The sequence below is a fragment of the Trichomycterus rosablanca genome, chromosome 8, assembly GCF_030014385.1.
Source record: "Trichomycterus rosablanca isolate fTriRos1 chromosome 8, fTriRos1.hap1, whole genome shotgun sequence".
In the NCBI taxonomy this organism is placed as follows: domain Eukaryota; kingdom Metazoa; phylum Chordata; class Actinopteri; order Siluriformes; family Trichomycteridae; genus Trichomycterus; species Trichomycterus rosablanca.
In genome coordinates, this window is record NC_085995.1 from 37,393,306 (window position 1) to 37,414,906 (window position 21,601).

Consider the following 21,601-nt stretch of genomic DNA (forward strand, 5'->3'; position numbering starts at 1 on the left):
CGTACCATCAACACTACACACTACCATAATACACTCGTACCATCAACACTACACACTACCATAATACACTCGTACCATCAACTCTACACACTACCATAATACACTCGTACCATCGACTCTACACACTACCATAATACACTCGTACCATCAACTCTACACACTACCATAACACACTCGTACCACCGACTCTACACACTACCATAATACACTCGTACCATCAACTCTACACACTACCATAATACACTCGTACCACCGACTCTACACACTACCATAATACACTCGTACCATCAACTCTACACACTACCATAATACACTCGTACCATCAACTCTACACACTACCATAATACACTCGTACCATCAACACTACACACTACCATCAACACTACACACTACCATAACACACTCGTACCATCAACACTACACACTACCATAATACACTCGTACCATAAACACTACACACTACCATAATACACTCGTACCATAAACACTACACACTACCATAATACACTCGTACCATAAACACTACACACTACCATAATACACTCGTACCATCAACTCTACACACTACCATAATACACTCGTACCATCAACTCTACACACTACCATAATACACTCGTACCATCAACACTACACACTACCATCAACACTACACACTACCATAACACACTCGTACCATCAACACTACACACTACCATAATACACTCGTACCATCAACACTACACACTACCATAATACACTCGTACCATAAACACTACACACTACCATAATACACTCGTACCATCAACTCTACACACTACCATAATACACTCGTACCATCGACTCTACACACTACCATAACACACTCGTACCATCGACACTACACACTACCATAATACACTCATACCATCAACACTACACACTACCATAATACACTCGTACCATCGACTCTACACACTACCATAACACACTCGTACCATCAATTCTACACACTACCATAATACACTCGTACCATCAACACTACACACTACCATAATACACTCGTACCATCGACACTACACAGTACCATAACACATTCGTACCATCGACACTACACACTACCATAATACACTCGTACCATCAACACTACACACTACCATAATACACTCGTACCATCGACACTACACAGTACCATAACACATTCGTACCATCGACACTACACACTACCATAATACACTCGTACCATCAACACTACACACTACCATAATACACTCGTACCATCAACACTACACACTACTATAATACACTCGTACCATCAACTCTACACACTACCATAATACACTCGTACCATCGACACTACACACTACCATAATACACTCGTACCATCAACACTACACTACTATAATACACTCGGACCATCAACACTACACACTACCAGAATACACTCGTACCATCAACTCTACACACTACCAGCACCACTATTCACACAACCATCATACACTCGTACCATCAACACTACACATACAACCATCATACACTCGTACCATCAACACTACACACACAACCATCATACACTCGTACCATCAACACTACACACACAACCATCATACACTCGTACCATCAACACTACACACACAACCATCATACACTCGTACCATCAACACTACACACACTACCATTATACACTCGTTCCAGCACCACTATACACACAACCATCATACACTCGTACCAGCACCACTATACACACTACCATCATACACTCGTACCATCAACACTATACACACTACCATCATACACTCGTACCAGCACCACTATACACACAACCATCATACACTCGTACCAGCACCACTATACACACTACCATCATACACTCGTACCATCAACACTATACACACTACCATCATACACTCGTACCAGCACCACTATACACACAACCATCATACACTCGTACCAGCACCACTATACACACTACCATCATACACTCGTACCAGCACCACTACACACACACACAACCATCATACACTCGTACCAGCACCACTACACACACTACCATCATACACTCGCACCAGCACCACTACACACACTACCATCATACACTCGTACCAGCACCACTATACACACTACCATCATACACTCGTACCAGCACCACTATACACACAACCATCATACACTCGTACCAGCACCACTACACACACACACACTACCATCATACACTCGTACCAGCACCACTACACACACACACTACCATCATACACTCGTACCAGCACCACTACACACACACACTACCATCATACACTCGTACCAGCACCACTACACACACACACAACCATCATACACTCGTACCAGCACCACTACACACACACACACTACCATCATACACTCGTACCAGCACCACTACACACACACACTACCATCATACACTCGTACCAGCACCACTACACACACACACTACCATCATACACTCGTACTGCTTTGGAAATGTCATGTGGTTAAGTTTCTCTCTCACTAAAGTAAAGATTTTTAGGATTTTCTATAGTCACATTTAAATCTCACACATAATTAGATCAGTCTGATTGTTAGCTTGTTTCTTTCTGTGTGAGCAGCAGCAACAGCAGCAGCAGGACGAGGAGCGGCCACTGTCATCTCTCCTGTCCCGGCCTCCTCCTGCCTCCTCCACCGACATGCTGCACAGTAAGCTCTCGCAGCTGAAGGAGACCCGCGAGTCTCAGCTGCAGCAGGAACAGACCCGGTCGCACAGCCCCGGCCGCGCCTCCTCACCCGCCACCAACCTCGACGACCTAAAAAAGAGGCTCGAGCGCATCAAGAGCAACCGCCAATAGAGACGAGCTACAACTGTGCACACAGCCCGCTTCTCCTCATCCCTCCGCATCTACCGAGCTACAGCTAGCTAGAGTGCTAACCTCCACTATGACGCTAGTCTTTCTCCCCCTCTGCTTCCGCTCAGCTGGGACATTTTCAGGTCAGACTCATGTATAGATGAAGATATTCAGAGTAGGGCGGTGAATTCAGACCACTGGTTCGTGCTGTTGTATGATATGAAGTGAGCTGCAGTTTGTTTGGTTAGTGTTGTGCACAATTGTTTGAGGGGTTCGTGTATATACTCATGGTAATTAACCACTCCAGGCTTCTCAGTGTCATGTTTAGGAGTCGCAGTGGACGGTTTCCTCGTACAAAGTGCTGTAATCCGTGTAACTGGAGATGTCCAGGTTTCTCTCTCTTCTTTATTTAAATGAATGTTTAGGAAACGTAACCCGTCTCTCTGTGTTCACACTAGCGAGCAACAAATGAATGAGCCTCCTTCGTTTTGTATGTGGCAGCACCACACGGATCAGCCGTTCAAACAGCAGCAGCAAGCGGTCAAGATCTTCCAAAAATTCTGAGCTTATTAGAGTCCAGTAGATCCAATTTACCGATCATATAGAGCTTCAGTCCAGTCCATGTTTTGCCAGGCATAAAAGAGAGAACATTGTACTACTGATCTGTTCCTACATCAGTGTATGTAAGTATAATTCAGTACACTTGTAGCCACACACTTCTGGTCCGTGGCCGCCCCCAAGCACCAACAGCAGCGGCTCCCTATTTGTTCAGTGGAAACGAACTATGTGGGACTTGTCGTTGCCTGCTAGTGTGAACTTGGACTCGGCTCATCCGTTGTTTGCCATTTTTGCTTTTTCCACTGAAGCGCTTGTAAAATCTGAAGGATTAAATTTGTTCTTTAATAATTAAGGAGCATGGCATGAAGTACTTGATGTTTTTCTGTAAATAGTTTGCATTACTAAGCTCTGTTTATTAATCACATTCGTTTGGTTAATAATATTCCGACGTCTTGCACTTACGAGCAGAATGTTGGGGATTCTGATGCATCGTTTTGTATTTCATTGGAGTAGTGTTGTTGCTATTGAATTGAAGTGTATAATCTATAGTGAAAATGGCAATAAAGATTTTTTTTATATAATTTAACAACCTATACAATGTCTGATGTTCGTTTGTAGCTGTGGAAACTTTGCCAGCCTTCATGTTTCACATGTTTCCAGGTTGAAAGGCAAGTGAACATGGAAATCACTTTGTGCAGTGCTGTGATTGGAGGACAAAAGGTGAGGCAACCCAAACATCACTGTACCTGCTTGGAAGGCTAGGGTGGTGTTAAGCTTTAAGGTCAGAGTTTCGGTGTTTCTTATGGAACAATAACCTCAAACACACACCAAAAATTGGTTTTGGAATGGCTAGATCAGGTTAAAATCAGTGCATTCGTGACGTCCACCTTACTGAGAATGAATAAACTGTACTGATTAAATTAGGTATGTGCCAGAACTTGGCCAATTCTGCCAAATAAAAGGTCAAAGATTCATCGAGTTGTGCCAGATGCTTGTTGATGGCTGTTAAGTGTGATATCCGCTCTGTGTGTATTTCTGACCCAGCAGATCCTGTCGTATTTCCAGAAAAACCACAATAAACTTATAGGACATAAATTTGCATTTCAGAGCAACATGGTGGCAGGTCTCGATCCTCTTCCTGACTGTTGTCTTTCCTAATGGTTATTGTCAGTGTGAAGTTTGTCATGTTCTCCCCACATCAGCAATGGTTTCCTGCATCTGCTGTTTTCCCCATCTTAAAAAGCATTTACAGTAGGTGGATTGGTTATTCTGAATTGACCCTTGGGTATAAGAGTGTAATGACCCTTTTTCTATCCGGCCAGTACTTCTAAGTACCTTGTGCCCAGTATTCCCAGAACATGTTCTGTCCTCACTATCCTTTTGCTTATGTAAATTATGCACTTCTACAACCAATATCTGGTCAGCAAAGGACTGAGTCCATCCAGATAAACAAAGGTAAAAAGTATTGATTTAAAATATAGAACAGAAGTTTAGATCGTCCTGCTGCTCGATTTGAAGGTTATCTGTTAATAGTAGGGATGTAACGATACACTCTACCCACGATGCGAATGGGTTTACGATGTGATTTTTTTCCCCCCGATTTTTTAACAAAATGAAATTGAAGACAAATTATGACAGTTTCCTTTTATTATTTCTCTAAATAATGAATGTCCTTTTATTTCTGAGGTAGGTACAAACAATGCTGCACATTTCCCTTTATTAAGAAATGAAATTTTAAAACAAATCCAACATGAAATAAATAAATGAATAATACAAATAAAGAAAGTATCCTCACATAAATACATTTGGCTGGAAAATCCCGTACAACTCTATGTAGTGATGTCAACCAGGCGAGGTGAATAGCGCCAGCGCCCTCTGCTGTTTAAAGTGAATATTGAGTCGTTTTACAAAAATTCCCCATTCGAATCGTGGCACGTTTGCACCGATTTTTAACTGTCTTGTGGTGCATCGTTACATCCCTAGTTAACAGAGTTGAGATTATGTTCACGAACAGGAGTATCCACCGAATAAGACATTTTATTTCTCACACATTGATGAACAACTGATAAATATTTATACTTTAAATTAATATTTATTTCAAGGAAACTAGAAGAAGCTCAAACTTTAATGAAGCTTTAATGTGCGAGATTATCAAATCATTTAACCTATGACCTGCTGTATGTCGTGTGCGTGTGGGTCACAGGAGGTGCTGAGACAGTCTGGGGTCTCGTCTTAACTTCTCATCCAGTGCCAGATACATCTGTGGTGCTCTGTCCTTGTGCCTACAAAACATTACAACCCGCTGTGATCTTAAATAGGTTCGATACATTCATTCATTTATATTTATACTACACCATCATTTCATGTTTCCCTCAGGATTCAGAATCATTTACACTTCTGTACTGATCCTGAGTCTGTTCAGTCCCAAAGTTCATTACCTATGAGCCTGCATGTTCCTGATAAATATCCTTTGGTCTGCTTAAAACAGGGGTCTGATGTACAGTATATATACTTCAAGTGAACTTAGAAGTAGCCTGAACTGTGTGTTGAGGCGATGTGCTCCCAAGGCTGAGAATAGAGTAACGTGATTAGTTTTAATACTGGGAGGGATGTGATAATACATTAAATTACAATAAATCATTTTTATCAGGGTCATCGCAGGTCCACTTTCCCCAGAATCACTGGGCACAATGAAGTGACACAGACCTATACAGGGCCTCAGCCATCCCAACTTCACAGACATAGCCAATCTGTATGTATGTAGACGCCCGACTGGCCAACAGCATTGCTGGGAATTTGAACCGTGGATCCCAGCAGTTAGTGGGCTAGTGTAATTTACCGCTGCACCCAAAATACACATCATATAAAGCACAGCGTGTGCCGTGTGTACCGATTGAGCCGCAGCTTGAGCATGTTTATCCTGAACATGGCGTCTGAGCAGTAAGCCGAATACTCTTCCTCGTTCTCTTTACTCATGGCGAGTTGGTTCTGCTGGTACCACTGCTGCTTCTGCTGCAGTTCGTGTGTCTCCTGCACATACAAACGATTCATCTGCTTTAACGGACTCCAGTGTTACTGCCTGCACTGTAATAAACACGCATCACCAGTCAAACCTTTTCAAATCGAGTCTGGATGAGATTGGCTCTGCATATGAGTCTCTGTTTCAGCTCGGCCAGACAGTCTGTGCGGAGCTGCAGCGCCTGCTGCTTAGTCAGGCTCTTGGGATTTCCTAGCTGAACCAGGAACGGAGCCAAAACGTCAAGCTCTTCATCTTCCTTCGACAGACGTGCCTCTTCAGCCAGACGCTCCTATAAGTCACGGACATGGCGAGACAAATTACTTCATTCAATTACTTGTTATTGCTTTCCCAGAATTATAAACGATTAGACTGCTCACTTCTGGTTACACTCTGATTGGATTTTTGACTACTGCATTTTCTGGAGTTTTTTAATCAGACTTGTCTTTTTACTTACAGTATTGAATACTTATTCTCAAGTTCAAGAATTTAATTTATTTATTATATTTAGTTCCTTTTCTCCAATGCACCAGCCAAAGTGCATAGCACTAACACCGCTACAGGTAGCGCCTGACAGTCTCTGTACAGCGTTGTTGGTTTTATTAATTTTTTTATTTATATTTTTCCCCCCAGTCTAGTCGTGTCCAGTTACCCTGAATACGTCCTCTATACTGATTCGACCCTTCACCGCTGACTGAGGACGCCTCTCAACTGACACATGCCCCCTCCGGCACGTACAGTCAGTACAGACTGCATTTTTCACCTGCGTGAGTCGAGTTCATACACTTGACGGGCACTGTGCATGGAGGACCACACCCCCATCAGCATTATTCCTCAGCCCTGTGCAGGCGCCATCAGTCAGCCAGCAGGGGCCGCAGTCGCACCAGTTATGAGGACCTATGATGATGACCGACTTTTTACCCCTAACCCTGAACAGCCAATCGTCGTTCATGCAGCCGCCCAGCCCAGTCGGAGAGGCAGAGCTGAGATTCGATACGATGTATTCGAAACCCCAACTCTGGTGAGCTAGCGTACTTTACCGCTGCGCCACCGGAGCGGCGCGTTGTTGGTTTAAGATGCTCCTGATCTTTTCTCGTTATTGTGGCAAAATAATCTTCTCTAGAAGGCATTTTGGTCCATGTGACTTCAAGCTTCATGGTTCTGATTCTGATTTTGGATGAAGAGCTTGTTTTTTATGAAGGGCATCCTTATGATTAAACGAGCAATTCCCAAACTTTTTACAGTTCCAGCACCCTGTAAATACTCCCCACGCCCCCGCTCCCAAACCCTTTTACAGCACACATGAAAATGGCTTCAGTCTTTATGTCTGTGAATGTCTAATAATAATGTTATTAATATGGAAGATGAATAGCTCCTCAACCTCGAAGAGAAATTGCTTAGACTGTACTGGTGGTGATGAGCCTTACCAGCTCCTCTCTGTGGCGGCGTGCTTTTTCGTTTCTGGCTGTGTCGTAAATGGAGACCTGAAGCTTAATGGCGCTCTCCTCCTGCTGTCTTACATCAAGGATGTCTCTGATCTAACATACACAAACAAACACAGTATAATGTTTTGAATGATTCAAAATCCTGAAGGAATAGTTTAGTTGAAAAATATGATTTACATAATCCACCACGCCCAGATAAAGTCAATGAGTCGTAACATGAGCTACAAGGCTGATGTGAAAAAAGATGCATTCAAATCTTTATGTACTTTATTCAAATAGAAACACTGTTTGGTACACACAGCTTATGCTGAGAAGACATTTGAATGTAACCCAGGAACCACTATTAAGCAGGGCTGCACCTTTTGTAGTCAATAAAGCTTTATATCACCACAGGCTTAGAGGCTAACAACTGAAATCTGTTGATTACATGGGCAAAGGAAAGGAAAGGCAGAGGAAGGGGCTTCTTTCATGCACAGAAATCACTCATATTTAACGACTGCCATATATGCAAACTTTTGACTTTTATATTATTATTTGCAAGCTTTAGCTTTCCATTATGGCCCAGTGTGAGCTGGGATTGCAAGGATTAAAAAGTGATTGTTTAATTTCCATCAACTGCTTTATCCTAATCAGGGTTCCGGTATTAACAGGAAACACTAAGCGTGAGGTAGAAATGCACAGCTTTAGCCACCCTCCCCCTTCCTCCTTAGATATAACCAATCATACCTGTGTAGACACCCGGCCAGCCGGCCGACAGAGTCGCTGGGATTCGAACCTGGATTTTAAAGTTACTGCATTAATTACTGTGCCACCTGAGTGCCATTATCAGTGTTTCTAACCAAAAATGCTTGTGTACGATTACTTAATAACCGAATGCAGTTTAAGGTGAGTGTACGCATGTACTTAAATTTGGGTTTGATAGACCTCCATTATATGTTTACAACATAACATTGTAAACGTATAATGTCTGTTCAGATCCAGGTTCGAATCTCAGCAGGGCTATCACAGGCTGAGCATCTTCACAGGCATGATTGCCTACTTTTAATGAATCCCTGATGGATTGGCGCCCTGTCCAGGGTGTTCCTGCTTTATGCCCAGTGGAACCAGTTCTTAATTCATCTTTAAATCCGTGAGACGCCTTAGCCAGCATTTAAGATCTGAGAATGGCTAGAAAATCGCTCTACTTCTTTTTTCGAGTCTCTGATGTTCGTAATCACTCTTCTCTCCTCTTCCATCAGTGCCATGAGAGTCTCGTACAGGAAAAGGTTCTTGTAGGGCTTCTCAAGTGGGTTCACCTGCAGATACACCATGAAGAAGTGGTTTAAAATAATCCAAGATCCACCACCCTTACACAGATAAGCATAAGTAATCGTCTTGTTGATTATATAAGTTTATTTGCTACAAAATGAACATCCCCTAAATCGAAAGGGAAAAAGCCCCAAAAATGTTATCAAACTTGAAAGAGAAAGTCACATGACGTTCAAGAAATGACATTATTTGTTGTATTAAACAACAGGGTATTTGTAGCCTAGTGGTTAAGGTACTGGACTAGTGATCAAAAGGTCACTGGTTCAAGCCACACCACTGCCAGGTTGCTACTGTTGGGCCCTTGAGTAAGGCCCTTAACCCTCAATTGCTTTGACAGTATACTGTCACAGTACTGTAAAACGCTTTGGATAAAAGCGTCTGCTAAATGCCGAAAATGTAAATATTAAGCCCGTGTTAGATCACACTTCCATGTGCCACAGTCGCAGGTCGAGAATGACTTGTGAGGTTCTGACCTGGAAGCTGGAGACCATCTCTGGTGTGAAGGCGTACAGGGTCTGCGAGTTGCCCGTGTCGCGAGGTTTAACAAAGTCGTGCCAGGCAGGAATGATCCTGTTGTCCTCCAGATGGTACGTCACCTGGATGTGATCCTCGGAAATTACGAAGACTCGCTCAGCGATATTCTCACTGGCAGGCTTGGATCGATCCCTGTGGAACTTCTCCACCACTTTCTGTTCGAATCCCACACAAACACACATTAGTGCCCCATTTTTTTCATTTTCAGTTATGCTAACATTGCTTTTCATGAGTTGTTGGTTAATGTTCTACCTTAAAGACAATATTGTCTAATAAAACAGGGGGTCACTGCTCCAGGAGTAAAAGGTCGCAGCACTGTGTAGAAACTAGTGTGTGTTTTAGTAACCTGAATTGGTCGTTGATCCTGTTTGGGTGTTTTACCGGAATCACTGACCCCGCCATAAACAACATGTCTGTAATAGAGGAAGTCAGGCCGGTTCTCAAAGGTTTCAGTCATGTCTGCCTCTGTCTCCACACGGCTGGCCAGGCCATCAGCCCGAGCATTACTGTAGAACTCCATCTGACGCTCCGTCTCCAGGACTAGAGTCACATACTTGTGAGCTAAACACAGAATAATCGAATCATAATTCTAATACATTTTTGTTTATACAGCAAAAATATGAGTGATTGCTGAGTGAGTTCAAGCAATTTCAGATAGCTGACATGGTTGATGATGGGGTGTTGTTTGATGGTTACCATACTGATCTAGGTGGTTGGATAAATAAGCACCAAGGCAACCACTTCCAGCTACACAGATGCAAATAATCACTAACTGCTTAGAAAAACTGATATGGCTTCACACATCCCTTTCCTTCCTCATCTGCATATGAATGAGTCAGAAAAGCAGGTTGTGTATTGCCATGAACACAGTGCTTGACCTGCTAATTGAGGCTTGAGGGCCTATGCCATCCAGCATGGAATACTAAACCGAATTGCATAGGATAACGGGCACTCAAAACTTACTATAACCTGCCGTATCTCTCTGCCCGGAGAAAATAACACCAAAAGTAAAAAAAAAATCGTTTTATAAATATGAACTGTTTGTTTATTAGACACATATATAACTGTTGTATAAAGAAATAAAGTCTTTACGTCAAATTTAATGGCTTACTTGAATGCTCCTATTTTTATTCATTATTCCAATTGAAAATTCCTCTATTTACAATTTAGGCAGTTGTAGCCTAGCAGGTACTGGACTAGTAATGATTCAAGCCCCACCACTGCCATTGCCCTTGAGCAAGGCCCTTAACCCTCAATTGCTTAGACAATATACTGTCACAGTACTGTAAGTCACTTTGCGTCTCCTAAATGCCACAAATGTAAATGTAATAAATATATTTTCATTTTTTGGACATTTTGAGTCTCATCATTCCCCAGAAAAAAATATTTTTTCCTATTTATATTTTAATATTTATAATTTTAGGTGAAATACATAGTTGAGTGTTTACTCTTTTTTCCTCATTTTCGATCATTTAAATCAAACATGGTCAAATCCCATTTCAGATCATTTTACAGATCTAGTATAGAATGCAGTCTGAATCTACATTTCAAAGCAGAGCTTCTTCCCGGAGTAAAACTCTCGATGGTGATGCTGGTACTCTTGTTCAGTTCTCTCCTCTCCAGGTGATCATGTCTGTGTTTATACCACTCTGTAACCATGTTTGCCCGAGTACCTTTATAACCACATGGACAGAAAGAAAGAAAAGAAAGAAAAAAAGGAAAAAGAAAGAAAAGATTAATAGAAATTTTAGAATAAAAGTTGTACAATGGCTTAATCAAGTCCTGACTCGAACTCAAAGATGCTGTGGCAAGACCTGAAATTAGCAGTATATGCCTGAACATCTTTAAGTCATTTTGCAAAGAAGCGTGAGCTAAAACTCATTAACATTAACATTAAATTAGAAAAAATCAATGATATCTCCAGCAGTGCTATCGACTTTGGGTCTCTACATACAGACATGATTGGCTATGTGATTTGGCGTCCCCTCTGGTGTTGTTTTACTGTTTGAGCCCAGTGATTCTGGGTATGCCGGACCCACCATGACTCTGACCAGGATAAGGCATTGGTAAAACAAGAAAATGAAATATAGGGGGATAAGCCGCTGGCACGCCAGCACCGAGATTCTGAACCCCTCAGTTCGAAACTTGGCGTTGCCACCGGCTGGCTGGGCGCCATCTAGCGGGCATAATTGGCATTGCCTGCAGCAGACACTGATTGGCTACCGTGTCTGCTAGAGGGGCGGGATGACCGGACTATGTGGGTGGTTCAAACGCTGTGCAAGGACCCTGGTTAGCAGATAGAGGCGCCTGAATGCATGGATTGCGCGAAGTAATGGACTTTAATAACACTTAACATAACAACAAATAAAATAATAATAACATAATAACAAATAAAATTTAACAACCAATATTTAACACTAGAGGGACTAATTGATCAGGTTTTTAGCGTAGGTGTTATCTGGTTTGGGTCCAGCATGCTGAAGCTATCTCTCTGTAAAACAATATTGCATAAGAACTATATAGAACCAGTGCTTTTAACTCACATTCCAGGTCATTGTAAGTGGTGAGTCTTGTGACTAATCCATCCTGCAGGAGATAAGGAGCAAACTTCTCCACCGTGGCCTTCCTGTACTGGATAAGCTTCATCCCACCAGGACAACGACTTTCCATATCTGCAAAACTCGAAAAACAAACAGCAATGTTAAAAAGCTGCTATATAAAACTTAAAGCAGTGACCAGATCGTTGGGGTTATTATAGGTCATTCATAGGTCATGTCTGCAGGTAGAGGGGATACCTTCTTGGGAGATTTGAATTTTCATGACCCAGGATGGAGGCATCTCAAACACCTTGGGCTCTTCTGTTTCCTCCTAAATAAGGAAGCATGTAACACAAACCAGCATGCAGTGAGTCAATGTTCAATGCTAATTTTAGAATAGAATTGAAATGTACATGATCCCTCATGAGATCCTACACTATATTGCCGGGCGGCACGGTGGGTAAGTGGGTAGCACTGTCGCCTCTCAGCAAGAAGGTCCTGGGTTCGATCCCCAGGCGGGGCGGTTCGGGTCCTTTCTGTGTGGAGTTTGCATGTTCTCCCCGTGTCCGCGTGGGTTTCCTCCGGGAGCTCCGGTTTCCTCCCACAGTCCAAAGACGTGCAAGTGAGGTGAACTGGAGACACTAAATTGTCCATGACTGTGTTTGATATAAACTTGTGAACTGATGAATCTTGTGTAATGAGTAACTACCGTTCCTGTCATGAATGTAACCAAAAGTGTAAAACATGACGTTAAAATCCTAATAAACACACAAACAAACACTATATGGCCAAATGTATTTGGACACCTGACCATGAGTTTGTTGGACATCCCATTTTCAAAAACAAAAGGTCTTAAATAAGAGTGACCTCTATGTGATCTTTGTTGCTTCTCACAAGACCTTGAAGTACGTCTGTGGGAATTTGAACCCATTCAGTCAAAACAGAATTTTTGTGGCTGAGCACTGACGTTGGTCAAGAAAGCCTCAGTTAGGCAAATCATTATCACATTTTTTGGGAATGTCCAAATATTAGAAAGTTTTGGGAAGACATAAGGGAAGCGCTGCAGCATATATTTAGAAAAGTTGTGCCCATGTGTAGTAAGGTATTATATTTGGGATATATTCACCCTGATATGGGACAAATAGATGAATATTTAATGGCAGTGCTTTTAGCAGCCAGTAAAAAGGCATTGACCAGGAAATGGTTACAATTAGAGGGACCAACTATAGATGACTGGATTGAATTAACTAAAGAAATATATGCAATGGAGAGGATCACTTTTTCAATAAATATTAAAATGGATGTATTTAAAAATCATTGGAATAGGTGGATGCAGTACTTAGCAGAGATGAGGCCAGATGTGATGGAAACAATGTGTTTAGACAATGACAGTTGAATGGATAATAGTTTGTGGCTCACAATGGACCTTAAAGGCATAACAGTTTATTTTAGACTCTACTTATTTATTTTAGACTGTATTTATTTATCTATTTTTTATTTTTTTTTGTATTGTTGAGAATGCAAGATATTCCCTGAATGTACATAGTTATATGTTTATTTTAAAAAATAAAATGAAAAAGCTAAAGGCATTGTTAGAAAATGTTAAGAAAATCTTTGATGTGACTTGCTTGTAATGTCCTCAAAAAAAATAAAATTATAAAAAAAAAAAAAAGAAAGCCTCAGTTGATGCTCCAGTTCATTTTAAAGCTGTTCAACAGGACTGAGGTCCGGGCTCTGTGTCTCTTTCTTTGTAGACCTTGCTTTGTGCACAGGGGCACAGTCATGCTGGAAGAGGAAAGGGTCTTCCCTAAACTGTTTATTATTCCTGTTCAATTTACTAGTTGTTGTGACTGAAACACATGAATTCAATAATTTGAAGGGGTGTCACAATACTTGTGTCCATTTACTATAGGGTAGGGGTGACATGACGGCTCGATGGGTAGAACTGTCGCCTCATAGTGAGAAGGTCTTGGGTTGAATTTATTTTTGCGTACAGTTTGCATGTTCTCCCCGTGTCTGTGTGGGTTTCCTCAGGTTCATTGGAGATACAAAATTGTCCATGACTGTGTTTGATATTGAACTTGAACTGATGAACCAGTAACTATCGTTCCTGTCGTGAACGTAACCAAAGAGTAAAACATGACGTTAAAATCCTAATAAAATAAAAATTAATAAATACATTTGGTGTATGATTATAACAAGTTAAAGCAGGTACGAACATCCTCCTCATCATCTTGCTGCTCCATGTCAGGAATAAGAAGCAGTGATTGACTGCTGGCTCCACACAGCATGTACTCCCACTTTACTGCATCCCCCAGGTCATAGGTCATCTCCTGCAGAACGCACAGAACATGTACTAAAGAACTGAAGCATAAACCCAGCATGGCAAATCGTCTCTGTTTCCTCACACACGAACACACACAGACTGACCGCACAGCCGAAGCGACAGTCTTGCATGTTGACCCAGTAGTTTTGATGGTTCCAAATGTTCTCAATGCCCAGGAAGTTCTCACTGGAGGTGGAGTAGCTCTGACCTGAGAGGGGGTCAATGAAGAAGTTCTCCGGTACCTCCCTGTTCCCTGATAGAACCAGAACCCAGCTGTGAACCCTCAGGCCAAGAAGAGGATCTGAAGGAGGACGTTCCTTCTCCTAGAAGGGAGGATAATACAACATCCATTCTTAGATGTTCAGATTTTTTTTTTATCATGGCAGTGGGTCTTGCTCCCCAGAATCACTAGGTGCAATGCAGTAACACGCCCCGGACAGGAAGCCAATCCATCGCAGGGCCTCCGCCATGACATAGCCAATCATTTCTGTGTGCAGACGCCTGACCAACTGAGAGCACCGCTGGGGTCCTGGATCCCAGTGGTAGTAAGTTAGTATAATTTACCGCTGTGCTAACTTTAATCATCCAATAACTACAGCAATGCCATAAAACACAGTCCCATTAAACACTGTCATGAAGTTTAAAGGCTGCCGTATTTGTACATGTGGTCAGCAACAAACTTCATTCCAGCTTTAGGGTGCTGATTTTAAAGCAGGACCAAACTAGCCCTGTTTATTTGTTAAATCTGTAAAGGCTTTTTTTGAAAGCAGGAATGTGTTTCACATGGATGTGAAGCCTGGACAGTGAAGAAGGAAAAAATAAAAACAAATTCAGGCTTTGTGAGGAAGATGATGACCACTCAGCAACAACAAGATGGACTGACGACATCATTACTTGGATTGCATTATCAGGGGCAAGTCTGCTCTTGGTAACACTAGACAGAGAGCATTGGAGAAAGCTAACCCATCTGTGCTGCCAACCATCACAAAGGCGTGATGGTGTAGGGCTGTGCTTTAATCGTTTAGACAGAGAAGAAAAACTATTGCAAAAATGTAAATGATTTTGCAATTCCTATTTACCTGTAATACAAATTCCTTCTTATTTTATTTATATCAAACCTCCTGAAGTCTCTCGGCTTCTTGCTGTTTGCTGAGTAGCTCAGATCGACGCTCCTCCTCCTTCCTCTCCTCTTGTTGTTGCTCAAATTTGCTGCGCAGGTCTCGTGAAGGCTTCACAGAATATTTCTTAACTTGCAGCTTCTGCTCCACTAACTTTTCCTGAACGTTCACATACAAAGCATTATAGCCTTACATAATCAAGAGTGTTCAGGTATGGATATCTAGCTCGAAGGACAGCTTCTCACACTATTAGAGCGTGATATCGCTCACCTGGGTCGATGGTTTAAGTAAAGGGCACTCCTGCCGATCGTGTTGGAGCAGACACATCTCCTTAATAGCGTAGCCACTCACACAGTAGGCATTGTAACCAGCACCCAGCAGCAGGCTGCACAGCAGTGTGGAGGAATCAAAACAGGTCCCTCTCTGAGTCCGCAGCACACAAGTAGGAGAGCGGAGCTGTTTTGGCTAAACATAAGCAGCAATCATAAGGTTGTGTTGAGTCAGTAACACTGTATAAAACTTCCACTGTACTTAACAGCACACATTGGACATTTGAATTCCACTAAGCATCTGTTCAGATGTAGAGTTTGTTTATTTGTTTATTAGGATTTTAACGTCATGTTTTACACTTTGGTTACATTCATGACAGGAACGGTAGTTACTCATTACACAAGATTCATCAGTTCACAAATTTATATCGAACACAGTCTTGGACAATGTAGTATCTTCAATTCACCTCACTTGCATGTCTTTGGACTGTGGGAGGAAACCCACGCAGACACGGGGAGAATATGCAAACTCCACACAGAAAGGACCCGGACCGCCCCACCTGGGGTTCGAACCCAGGACCTTCTTGCTGTGAGGCGACAGTGCTACCCACTTAGCCACCGTGCCGCCCGTTCAGATGTAGAGAAATGGTAATTGGTTTATTACTTTTTATTACTTAGGAGTCCAGGTTGGCTGCTTATTACACCCAACCTGGACTCCTATTATTTGCATACAGACCTCTGATACAACAGGTTCTTGAATGGCAGCCCCTGCCATGAATTCCAGCTTTGTGAAGATCATATTGCACATTGTTTTGTCTTTTTGTGGCATGTTACTGCACTGGCAGCGGTGGGGCTTGAACCAGCGACCTTTCAATTACTAGTCCGGTGTCTTATCTTGAGTGTGTGGATTGTGCAGCGATCTATTATGCTAGCCCACTACCACTAGGATCCTGACTGGACATGAATGGGGGATAGCTGTGGTGTGGTAATCCCTAATTACCGTACACCCAAAAGAACAACAAAAAAAGAGCAGGACGAACACACGCAGCTAAAGGGAAAAGTTCTAAAACAAATATTTTGCACTGACTTCTCATGTAAGTGAATTTGTATGCAATTAGCATCATGACATGCACAAAATACAGCAAAACGCTTTGTACATCCAGCCCAGACTGTAAAGAGAAAGGAAAGAAAATCTAATCCATTCGTAGCTCTTACCGGGTCAAATGGAGGATCCAACCGCATCAGGGACAGAAAGTCAGAGACAAAACTGGCACAGCCTTGCCAGTGGTAGAACTCGGCGTATGGCAGCAGTGTGGGCCGCACTGTGGTGCTCACAAATTTCTGTTAATAAAAAACAGCAAACCAATTATTATTGGTATTTATTATGGGATTAGTTGTATAGTTACAATAGAACCTGTCATGGGGCGGTATATTGGGCAGTCAGACACTCAGTTCTTGGGGCTGATGTGTTGAGAGAAGGATCAATCGTCAAGCAAATGGTCAAGGATTTGTGCGACTTCGACAAAGTCCAAATTGTGATGGCTAGACAGGTCTTATGAGGTGTTCCGGTGAACTGGCAACAGGGTTTTGGGTGCCAAGGCTCACTGATGCACAAGGAGCGAAGGCGAGTCGTCTGTTCCAATCACACCAAAAAGCTACTGTAGCACAAACTGCAAAAAAAGTTAATGTTGGCTATGACTAAAAGATGTCAGAATACACAGTGCATCATAGAGGGCTACGTGGCCCCTGTCCGAAAGCCTGTGAAAACAGTGTGATGCTCTGGGCTACGTTATTCTGGAAAACCCTGGGTCCTGGCGTCCATGTGGATGGTACTTTGGCCATGTGGATGGTCTATTTCAGCAGAAATTGTTTAGAAATAGTTTGAGGAAAATGACAAGCTGCAACGTGTTGACTTGGCCTTAGAATTCCTCAGATCTCAATTCAGTCAGGAATCTGTGGGATATGCTGGACAAGTAAGTTTATAACTCAGTGGGTCAAAGCTGTTATGGCATCACGAGTTGAACTAGGCTGGTGGTATTTGTGTTATGGTTGATCAGTGTGTAAGATACTGACTGTACAGTAGTGTAAGTACTTTGTGTATGGCTGGTATGGTGTTATACATACAGCACCTGAACACCGCACTCATTCACTGGACAGAGTAGAAGTTGTTTGCGGTCGGGATAGAGATGGGCGTACTGGCAACGGAAGTTCTCAGCCATAGCAATTAGCAGCTTCTCCTGAGTTGAGTTTCCCCTGTATGAGGCAGGCCACTCCGACACGTCAACCTCACGCTTGTGCTCCAGCCTGCAATGAGAACGTTAGTGTCACTGATTTTACCGTTTAAGATCAGATAGTCGACTTTATCTCACTGATACCTCATTGCTGCAGTCAACAACACTAGCAAATGTAAAGGTTTATCTGATTACTTTGTATTGATTCTATGATTTTAATGCATTACTCATAACCCATTCATCATCTAATCTGAAGCCCTGCAATACACTGGTGTCCTGTCCAGGATAAAGGGGTTAATGAAGATGATAAATGATAAAATCACACTTCTTAGGGGAAATCTGAGCAGAGATGTATAGAGAAGTTAACTATATTACATTTTAACAAATAGTGACCCACTGGGACACACAAAGTTGTCTACAGGGTGCACACTGTTATCTAAAATTATGATCCTGTAAATGTCATAAGTAAGGCCATGCACTGGTCACTATATGCTAAAACATGTTAACACCATGCCAGAGCATACACTGACTTCTAGTATCCTTGAAAGCCACTTAAGACTTTACATTTTCATTTTCATGAGTTTGTTTGTTGTCACTAAAGGTAAAGTTAGGATATTTTGTATTTCTGCGCTTGCAGTTAATCATTATGTAAAGTAAACAGCTGTTGCGCTTGTCAGCATCATCTGGCTTAACCGTAAAAATCACTAAAAGTCAGAGAACTATAGTAACCTCACATGTGGGGAGCTGAGGGGTCAATGTGCATTCCGCTCAGAGTCTGCTCCAGTTCCCGTAAATCCCTCAGGGCTTCGTCCTCTTCTCCCTCGTCCTTATCCTCATCCATATCCCCCCTCTCCTGTTCAGCTTCTTCCGTCTCAGACTTGACCTCTTGTATTACCTCCATCTTAAAAGAAAGCAGATGCTTGAGTGCATGGGGTTTTACCCCAGGTGGGGGCTCTTACTCTGATGTTTCCCTCATTAGAGACATGACATTACAAAAACTTTTAGGAAATATAGCATTTAAAGAGGCTAAAAATGTCACAGGCCACAAATAGCCCAAGAACCCCTGAACTATAGAGCTGGTCATTGTTTCAGCAGCAGTGACAGGTAATGATGGGTATTTTATTAGTTGCTATTCATATATGCGCATGGTGGGTTCGGTTCCCAGGTGGAGCGGTCTAGGTCCTTTCTGTGTGGAGTTTGCATGTTCTCCCCATGTCTGTGTGGGTCTCCTCCCGGAACTCCGGTTTCCTCCCACAGTCCAAAGACGTGCAAATGAGGCTTGAACTGATGAATCTTGAGTGACCAGTAACTATCTGTCCTGTCATGAATGTAACCAGTGTGTAAAACATGACGTTAAAATCCTAATAAATAAATAAATAAACAAACAACATACATAAACACATGCGCTCACAGGAATTTAATTATTACTGCAGCTCTTCTTTTTAGTAACTGAATAACTGAAACACAAACTTCTTTGTCAAAATAAACTTTTACACATTTAAATTTGATTTGGGTTTTCTGAAAATATGACCAAACATGCACATACTACCTATGTGGCCCTGGTCAGGGATGCAGTGGGTCTTGTTTCACTGGGAAATACAAGGCACAAAGCAGAAACACCCTCAACAAGGCACCAATCCACCACACCTAAAATCAATTATTCTGTGTAGACACCTGGTCAGCCAACAGGACCTCTGAGATTCGAACCCAGATCTTATTGGTGGTGAGTTGCTGCACCACCTGAGATACTGCCTCAGACACGGTCCACAGTCAAGCAAGCTTTACAGCACTATTAAGGGCAAGCTGTAGCCTAGTGGGGTTAGGGTTTTTTATTTTTATTGGCCTTCGGCCCGATCTCCATCCATGGCGACTTGATGGATGAACGATCTGTAGGAATATCGATTCCGTGCAAGTCTAGATAGGTCCGCCAGGGTCTTCTCTGCCGTTACTGTGATCGTGTCGAGCCATCGAGTTGCTGGTCTTCCTTTCCGCCTTGTTCCTTCTATTCTGCCTACCATGATGTCCTTCTCCAGTGATCGCTCTCTTTCGTATGATGTGTCCAAAGTAGGCAAGTCGTAGCTTAGTGATCCTTGATTCGAGTGACATGTCTGGCTTGATTTGTTCCAGAATTGATTTGTTCGTTCTTCTGACAACTGATAACATCCTTCTCCAGCACCACATTATTAAGGCGTTGATTCTTCTTCTGTCTTGTTTCCTTATCGTCCAGGTTTCACATCCGTACGTTACCACAGAGAAGACTGTGTGGTTAGGGTACTGGACTAGTAATCAGAAGGTTGCTGGTTCAAGCCCCACAACTGCCAGGTTGCTGCTGTTGGGCCTCTGAGCAAGGCCCTTAACCCTTAATTGCTCAGATTGTATACTGTAACTGTACTGTAAGTCACTTTGGATAAAAGCATCTGCTAAACGCTGTAAATGTAAATGGGCTTAAAGGACAGTTAGTGGCTTTACACTTTAATCTGAACTATCTTTATTTGTTGAATTTAACATATTTCGGAAAATTAAGACTATTTTTAATATTTTTGTGTACTATTTAAGTTTGTCTTTTGCAAATAAATGACTTACATCGTGTAACAATAAAGAAAATAACATTTTATTAGCTAAAAGCTATGAATGAACACTTTAGGACATTAGCTAGCATACAACTTTAAACAGCTAATAGTAACAATGTAAACATCAAAACTCATTAATTAGGAGCATATTCGGCTGTCTTAGCGTTAAGTATCGGTTTAATTTGTTATTAATGTAGATTAAATTAATAATTTTAGTAAAATTCGGTTACCGGTAACTTTACCTTCTCTCAGCTAACGCCAAACTGTTTACAGTTTACAGCGCGCTCCTTGGTTACCATGATGACGAGATACAGCGCGTGCAGGTCACGTTGTTTCTCTGATCCAATAGGAAAGCGATGCTTTTATACCTCTATGGTCTGGGTTCGATTCCCATGTGGAGCGGTTCGAGTCCTTTCTGTGTGGAGTTTGCATGTTCTCCCTGTGTCCGCGTGGGTTTCCTCCCACAATCCAAAGACATGCGAGGTGAATTTGAGATTTGCATTTACATTTACAGCATTTAGCAGACACCTTTATCCAAAGCGACTTACATTACAGTACACAGTTTGAGCAATTGAGGGTTAAGGGCCTTGCTCAAGGGCCCAACAGCAGTAACCTGGCAGTGGTGGGGCTTGAACCAGCAACCCTCTGATCACTGGTCCAGTACCTTAACCACTAGGCTACAGCTGGCCCTAGATAGAAAACTGTCCATGACTGTGTTTGATATTAAACTTGTGAACTGATTAATCTTGTGTAACAAGTAACTACCTGTCCTGTCATGAATGTAACCAAAAGTGTGTAAAACATGACGTTAAAATCATGTTATAAATAAATAAATACTTTCTCTACCAGGTTTGTCCTGGTCAGGGTTGCTGTGAGACCGATGCCACCTCACACACG

At 42.2% G+C, this 21,601-nt stretch overlaps 2 protein-coding genes across 4 annotated transcripts in view; one reads left to right on the forward strand and one right to left on the reverse strand.

Annotated features, from left to right (window-relative positions):
• Positions 1-3,941, forward strand: part of ckap5 (cytoskeleton associated protein 5) — a 54,874-nt gene extending 50,933 nt beyond the window's left edge. For all 3 annotated transcript variants that reach the window (XM_063000839.1, XM_063000842.1, XM_063000841.1), the window contains one exon: positions 2,559-3,941. In XM_063000839.1, coding sequence (XP_062856909.1) covers positions 2,559-2,795 — 237 coding nt within the window. In that variant the 3' untranslated portion in view covers positions 2,796-3,941. The remainder of the gene's footprint in view (positions 1-2,558) is intronic.
• A 1,481-nt stretch (positions 3,942-5,422) lies between these two features.
• On the reverse strand, positions 5,423-21,012 carry ccdc135 (coiled-coil domain containing 135). The gene is made up of 18 exons (XM_063000843.1): positions 20,947-21,012; positions 18,869-19,035; positions 18,033-18,207; positions 17,119-17,244; positions 15,905-16,099; positions 15,635-15,793; positions 14,621-14,839; positions 14,410-14,523; positions 12,449-12,521; positions 12,197-12,325; positions 11,198-11,326; positions 10,000-10,214; positions 9,593-9,808; positions 8,996-9,106; positions 7,794-7,904; positions 6,464-6,658; positions 6,241-6,380; positions 5,423-5,632 (listed from the first exon to the last, which is right to left on the reverse strand). The coding sequence occupies exons 2-18, from the start codon at positions 19,033-19,035 to the stop codon at positions 5,548-5,550; spliced, it is 2,559 nt and encodes an 852-aa protein (XP_062856913.1). The 5' UTR covers positions 20,947-21,012; the 3' UTR covers positions 5,423-5,547.
• Positions 21,013-21,601: the final 589 nt, after the last annotated feature.